The 7,848-nt window shown below is 32.8% G+C and overlaps 1 protein-coding gene across 5 annotated transcripts; it reads left to right on the top strand.

Annotated features, from left to right (window-relative positions):
• Positions 1-2,828: 2,828 nt before the first annotated feature.
• Positions 2,829-6,189, top strand: LOC136207839 (biogenesis of lysosome-related organelles complex 1 subunit 2). Of its 5 annotated transcripts, none has more exons than XM_065998775.1 (5): positions 2,829-3,033; positions 3,954-4,034; positions 4,467-4,517; positions 4,972-5,115; positions 5,858-6,189. In XM_065998775.1, the coding sequence occupies exons 4-5, from the start codon at positions 5,011-5,013 to the stop codon at positions 6,122-6,124; spliced, it is 372 nt and encodes a 123-aa protein (XP_065854847.1). In that variant the 5' UTR covers positions 2,829-3,033; positions 3,954-4,034; positions 4,467-4,517; positions 4,972-5,010; the 3' UTR covers positions 6,125-6,189. The 5 variants fall into 5 exon arrangements, with proteins under 5 accessions (XP_065854847.1, XP_065854848.1, XP_065854850.1 ...); XM_065998776.1 differs by having other exon boundaries at positions 4,467-4,621; XM_065998778.1 differs by having other exon boundaries at positions 3,937-4,034.
• Positions 6,190-7,848: the final 1,659 nt, after the last annotated feature.

Here is a 7,848-nt window from a genome sequence, read left to right as displayed (position 1 = left end):
CGTAAATTATGTTTCTTCAGCTTGATGTCTTCAGCTCTTTAGCTCGATGGTTCAGGGTTTAGGTCTCACATCCCTCTTTTCGGCTAAATCCATGGAAGTTTTCTTCATGCAAATCTTTTAATACTGGCTTGTCTAATATAATTAATTATCTATTCTGTTTTATCCAAGACTATTCAATTGTGCAATGTGCGAACTTATATGGTTGGAAATAAGTAGTTGAAGAAGGAAAATGATATTGATGGAGTTGATGAATTGTTATTCTGGTGTAGATTTAAGAACTTTGTTGAAAGATTCTTAAAAGCAAGGCTTGTGTATGGAACCCCTAATATGAACAGAGCCGTCAACTTTTGTGGAGTTTGAACATGTACAAAATTTTGGTAAATCTCATTTAAGCGAGGGTTGAAACATTTGCTACTCACACTAAGTACACACATTCAAAGGCTTAGTAAGTAATCTTTGATAGTAAAATCATCTAAGCAGGGCCTTGACAATATTCCTGAAATAGTGTTGTGAATATATGGCAATAATAAAACTTGTTGCAACATCAGAATATATAGCAACGCCAGACAGTTGTTGCTAACTTCAAAATATATGGCAACAGGATACCTTGTTACCAAACATCAGAATATATGGCAACGAAAAACATTGTTGCAAAAAATTAAACTATATGGTAAAATGTAAACGTAAGTAGCAACGACATAAACTGTTGTAAAACGTCATAATATTTGGCAACAACAGAAGCTATAGCTAAACCTCGTACTTATGGAAATGACTTCTATGTTGCAAAATGTAAACATATATAGCAACGTCACACTGTTGTAAAAGATAAATTTCATCTCCCCTTATGCGCACCAAATTTGGCAACGCTAGTTTTTTCATAATAAGGATGTTGTTGCCAAAAACCGTTATTTGGCAACGATGAACCCTTTAGCAACAAATCTTCTCATAACGAGCAGTAGTCGTGGCCAAAAAGGGCAAGTCGTTGCAAAAATATTTTTGGCAACGACTTTTATGTTGCTAAAAATCAATTTTTTTCTTAATGAAGAAATGAGTAAGCAAAATAAATGACCTCGAAGAGAGTTCGCCGAAAAAAAGGAATGCAAAGTCACTGAAGAAGACACCATCAAACTTCTTGGAGATGAAACGATAAAAACAGGAAAAGAAAGAAGAAGAAGACTAAAGTTGGCAAAAACAAGCATATAATGAAAAACATGAAAGCTTTTATAGTTAAAATGGGAAATCCTAAAAGTCACCTACATGGGAAAGACAAAAAGCCATTTATGGCGCCTGACAAACAATGATGAGTGACCACATCTGCCAAAATCATCAAAGTTGTTGTAATGAGTATAACAGCTGGAAAAAAAATTCAAAAAGCACAGAAGATTTCTCTATAAAACTATGAAAAGGCATCGCACCTAGTGACTCCTCCCCACGAGGAATGTGGGACATCTGATGAAGGATATGAATAGCTTATTTAGGCCCCAACATTGATCTCACCCTTTAACCCCCCCCCCCCCCCCCCCATTGGGTTCGGATGCCCGTAAAAGCCTCTAGCTGACCTCGAGATCTCAGGGGCATTAAGTCATTTGGTTCCCCACCTTGCTCCAAAACCTATAAGTATCCTTAAGTAGGTAGTTTGAGAGAGGTAACTTTCTCTCACTAGTTCATATCTTTCTCTCTCTAAACATCCCACATATACTGATTTGATCGTCAGAGTCTCTTCAAGGAACCGCTCCTGCCACATGTAGCTCATCCAACCAGCTCCAAGTTCGTTTTCTCATCAACTTCTATAAAAATGTAGTACACTTGAAATTTTACATTAAAATGATACTTTTTTTTTAATAAAGGATCAAATTGGCCCCTAAAGTTGGCATAGAGGGTCAATTAAGTCCAAATCAATCTTTGGGTATCAACTCAGCTCTTAAGGTTGGTCGGAAAGCTCAAATTAACCCAGAATCAAATCAGTCCTAAAAATATAATATATTTTTTATACATTAACTTTATCACGTTTAAATTTTGATACCTAAAATCTATTTTTATACTTAAAAACTATTATATTATGCGCAATCGCAAAACGCTTTGGTTTTAACACATTACTTTATGCGTCAGTGCAGAATATCAATGCACTAATGCTATTTTGAGGGGTTCAATGAATTTTTTCTGTTTCTATTAAGTGATAAAATATGAGAAAAATAAATAGAGGTAAAAATCGCACTGACAAAAGAAATCTCTCGAAGTAGGAGCATGAGCCACGAACAATTAATTCTGAAAGAAACTCCCCCGAAACAAAGACAGAAAAATTTCACAGAACCTCTCAAAATAGTATTAGTGCATTGATATTCTGCACCGGCGCATAAAGTAATGTGTTGATACCAAAGCGTTTTGCGGATGTGCAGAATATAATAATTTTTAAGTATAAAAATAGATTTCAAATATCAAAATTTAAACATGATAAAGTTTTGGTATTAAAAATGTATTATATTTTTAAGACTGATTTGATCCTAGGTTACCCTTTTCGACCTAACTTTAAGGACTAAATTAATAGCCAAAAATTGATTTGGGCTAAATTAAACTTCCATGTCAAGTTTGAGAGCGAATTTCAACCATTATTCATACTTTTTTTTCTCTTGGTTCTTTTATTATTATTATTAAATTTTATTTACAAACTTAATAAAAGTTTATTGTGAATTCAGGATTTGGTTTTAGAATTTGATTGTGAGCAAGTTTTAGTGGGCCATTTGATTTTGTATGCACAATAACCGGTAGCGGGTTAGCGGGTTGGAGCGGGTCAGAATACTTTAAGTAATTTATTATTATTTTTTAATAAGTAAAAGAAAAATTGCAATCAGCCACAACACAGCTGCGTTGTGTTTACCTTCCGTTTCGTGTTCTTCGATTATTCGGGTATTTCCGTTCCATGCTTTTCAGTCCGATCTCTTCGACTTTTCTAAGTGATTTCGATTACTTCATTTCTATGCTTCGCCGATCCTTTCAAATCGTGACCATTTGAGAGTAAAAAACCCTAATTTTCAGGTGAATTTTTATTTTATTTTACAATGTCAATGATGATTTCATTTTAAATTGTTGTTTTTGTGTGGAATTACCATTCACTAGTGATATTTGAGTTTTTTTTTTTGAATCTTTAGAGTAATTTCACAAATGTGAACTCTTCCCCTTAAACATGTCTTCGTCCACTAAATGCATTACTAGGATTTTCTGTTTTGAACTTGTTTTAAGATTCATCGTTTTTCGTTTCCCAGTTTGTAATAGTTTCCTGTTTGATATATTATATAATTGTGATAAGAAATGCATTAGACAAAATTTTCCCAATCTTTTCTGCTGATATATTGTATAAGCTTGATCAATAGTTGTTCTTCACTTTAACATTGACATGGCACATTAATAATATATTTGTCAGTTTTGCTTCTTGTTACTTTCATTAAGTTTTAATTATATAATTTTGAAAATCCATGGCTGATTAATTAAATGGGGATGGAACAATGCTGCAAGTTTTTGAGAAAGATGTTGCAATTTCGTTAATGTTTCTACAACTTTAGTTTCAGGTGAGTAGGAATGCGAAGAATGTTTCTTCAATGTTTCATTGATGTTCCCCAATTTTTGGCTAACTAATTGGAAGTTCCATAATTGGAAGTTCAAGAGTTAAAATTTCCCAAATTAGTATAATTTTTGTTAACACGGACTATTTGATTACGTTAGAAGGTTAACTATCATAAAATAATATTTTTATTCAGATTCTTTTGTAACCGGTCGAACCCCTGACCCTTGACGCTCACCCTTCTCCGGTTCTATGGCTGGTCTGGATTTTACAACCATGGTCATTTTAGCTAAATTCCTCCTAAAAATTGTGTTAATGACCATATAGCTCTTACTGTTCAGTGTAACTACGAAATTAGCACATCTTAAATCCAATGACAGTCATTGTGTCTTTCCAGGTTAATTCATCTGGAAGCCAAGCACCAAGGAATGAGATCACGAACCGCTCCATTTTTGCAGTAGATTTACTTCAGCCTCTGGTAATCATTGCGTTTTGCCTTTTATATCCAGTTAAAATGCATTAATTTTTATTGATTAGGCTACTTAATTAATGGAATTCTAGCTTCATGTATTTGTAGATGCATATACCGTCAAAGTTTATTCTGTTTTTTTTTCCTCATGTTGGTTGTGTTCTTGGGTCTTAATTTAAAGAATTGGTTCTGTTAATGTTAACATCATATTAGTTTATTTTACTTGTGCATTTTAACTGAGAACTTGTTAGTATGGTATGAATCGGATTTTTTTGGTTATGTTGATAGTCATTCACATGATTTAAGTAGGGGTATGTGTTTTTATTGATTATTAATGAGATTGATCGGATCAGTTTATTGAAGCTTCTTTTATATGTGTTGTAGGTTGATTTGAGCCATTGGATTTTTCACTGTAATTGGATTTGATATTTGCGTTTGTAGGGAATTTGGGGTTTCTAGCTGGCAGAACAGCTGAAGGGCTCATCAATTTTGGTGATATGCATAATTAGTTTGTAATTAGAGCTCATTGTTACTTATATGCAACTTAGAGAGAGGATGAATAGTCAGCTGTGGGTAGAAAAAACATTAGATGCTATGTAAGTTTAAATCAATTTCTGAACATCAAAGTTTTAGAGCAAGATTAAGATTTTGAATACTTCTTCATCCAAAGGTGAGATCATCTTAATCCCATGGAGATGATTAGACCCAATTAGGAAAATGTTTTGATTTTTGAATGATCTCTTTGCTACGACGGTAATGGATAAATGCATAAAAACTATGGACAAATTAAGTGAAATGCAGTTTCATTTTCTTTTTTTTATTTAATTTTGAAGATGCAAAACAAGGTTTGTGATGTTCACAATTATGCCTCTATCGCAGAATTTGTGCACTTTAGCTCTTAATATGAGATACCAAAATTGTACTAAACAGTAGCATTTATTCTCAGGAAGTAAAAAAAGCATCTAAGAGATCTGGGCACTTAACAATGGCTGCTGAAAAGGAGAAAGAAGTTGAGATTCAAGATGAACTTGCTGATTCATTCAATGATCTCTTCACCAGCGTTTCAACCATGGTCAAGGGTGAACTTCAGGTCAAAACCCCCACAAACTAACATCTTGTGCTTTCAATCTTATTCTGTTTTACCTTTAGAGCATCTCCAACAACCTCTTAAGTTGGCTCTTAAGTTAAAATTTGAGGAGGGAGAATGAAAATTCATCTCCAACAGCCTCTTAGTGGCTCCTCATATCACTAAGAGCCTCTTCATCCTCTCTATTAATAGAGAGCCTCTCTCCACCTCTTAGTGCTTCCTAACTTCATTTTTTATTAATAATTTATTATTGATGTGTCTCTCTCCTCACACTATTGGTAATGTAACAATAAAGAATAATCTTAATAATAAAATAATAAATAAGGAGTGAATATAAGGAGTATTGTTGGAGATGATATATCTTAGCCACTCTTAAATCACTAAGAGTCAATTATTTATATTATTTTTAGAGAGCTCACTAAGAGTCTCTTGGAGATGCTCTTAGTTATCTTATATATATATATATATATTTGACCCAAATGTTATTGGGGCAGATCAATTTTGCCCCATTGGTAGAAAGATTAGCTCAATTTACACCCATGATAGAAAACCTAGTTCAATTTTATCCTTTTTTTTAATAGTAAATGCCAACGAAATTAGGGACAAAATTTCTCGAAAAAAGGGATAAAGTTGAGCTAAGATTTCTACTACGAGGCTAAATTTATCCTTTTTTCTACAATTAGGGAAAAACTGACCCTTATCGCTTTCTATTATGAAAATAAATTCTTGACATTCATAATCTCAGGGAACAAGTAACATGTTGGAACTCTTGGAGAAAATGAATCTGAGAGTGGCTGAAGAGTACAAGGGTTTTGGTGATGTAGCTTCGGGGTTAAGAGTTTTTGTGGAGCAGTTGAAGACAAAAAGCTCTGGTTTCAACGAATACGTGCAGCAAATTGATACAATCGAGCGACAAGTAACAGAATTCGAGGCATTAATATCAATGCTTGATAAGTATGTTTCATTGTTAGAATCAGAAGTGCAATCTGTATACCAACATCCACCTTCATGAATGAAGAAGGTGTCAATGTATACATCTTTGAATTAACAACTTAATGGGAAATCTTTTGTGGTGTATGAATATTTGTGCATAGTGTTAGACATTGACAATGTGATAATGGATGAGAATTCCTGTCAAGAATTGGGTTACTGCTTGGCTTTTATGAGTAATAGAACTTATGGCCACACATAGGAAGGGATAAAATGGACCAAGAATGCCTATTTTGTGCAGCAACAATAGCTGAAAAAGAAGTTAGAAGCTTTATATTGCATTCCATTTTGAGAAAGTCAGAGTGAAAAGAAAAGGGAAGTTGGAATAAAATAGATATTGGGAAATTTTTTATCTTCCTCTTGCTAATGGCTGTTTTGCTTCTTATGGTGAGCTGAGAAAGGTAAAATTCTGGATGTACTATGTTGTAACTATGCTTTGTTAGTTTAGGGTTATTCTATTTGATTTGAAATAAATAAAGGATAGTGGGGAGGGGTCTATTCTTTTATTTATATATAATAGTAAGGAAAAGATAATATAATAGAGATAAGTATTGAAATTTGACAAGGGAAATAATGATTTATGTGGCTTACAGATATTGATAATCCATTAATGTAGCTTTTGAGCTGTAGAAAGGCAAATGTAGGTGTATGTGGGCCTAAATACTGGTTGGTGCTCTTTTACTGCCTAGGAAATTTCGTCCTTGTTTTCACATCTTCTCTGACTTATTGTCCAACTCATGTTTTTCAAAATTAATTTTTCTGCACATCAAAATCATTTTTTCTTCCCCTAATGAAAAATCATACTAGTAATAAAAAAATTCAGCTAGGTGGGTCGATTTTCATAAATAATGAAGTCTTACATAGCTCTAAAATTTGTAGCAATTATCATTTTAGTCTAAATTGAATTTTATTTATCAATTTTGCCCTTAAATTTTGATAAACTAACCCAAATGGAATCGGATTCAATACCAAAAATTCATAAAATTTGGATTAATTTATATGTAAGGAGCCAGAAATCTATTACTAGGGGCTAAAATTAGCTTGTGGTTCGGGGTAATTTCTAAAAGTCCAGCCCGTCAGTGTTGGGTAAATTTTATTTAGTCTCTAGCATGGTAAAACTTTATCGTTTTGGTGTGTCGGTTAAAAAAGCAAAAGTGTCTAACATGAAAATAGTAGACATATTTAATTTTCTATAAGTTCAATGCTAATTTCTTAAAAATGATAATATTTTTACACTTCTATTTTATTTTTAGTTGTAATTCTTTAAAATTGAAATTTAATTCAAAAGTTAAGTTATTTGAATATCAAAAGTAAGAAATTGATTTTCTTTTTTTTATAGAAAAGAGATGTAATAAAAATGAGTTCAAAAATGTTATGAAAATAAATAGTAATTAATAATAATAACATAATTTATAATTATTTGGCCTCTATAAATAAAATGAGATTTGACCTCTTAAAACAACTTATTCGCTCTAAAATATTGAATTAGTACTACATACAGTTAATATAAACAAATGTTGAGGGCTACATGAGATAGAATTAATTATTATTTAAGGGTGGAGCTGGTGATCGGAAGCTCTGACTCCCGAGCTATGGACTGGCTCGACCCCTGGGTAAGAGGTTGAATTTGAATTAAATTTATGTTGGGTGGTAAGTCTAAAGGTGTACTTGCTTGTATAACCTGAGATGAGAAGTTGTACTACTAGTCTTGAAAACCCAAAAATGAAGTTCCGAATTTGCCATCTA

This window comes from Euphorbia lathyris, chromosome 1, assembly GCF_963576675.1.
Source record: "Euphorbia lathyris chromosome 1, ddEupLath1.1, whole genome shotgun sequence".
NCBI lineage: Eukaryota > Viridiplantae > Streptophyta > Magnoliopsida > Malpighiales > Euphorbiaceae > Euphorbia > Euphorbia lathyris.
The sequence above is the reverse complement of the archived record's forward strand: the minus strand, read 5'-3'. Positions and strand labels throughout refer to the sequence as shown.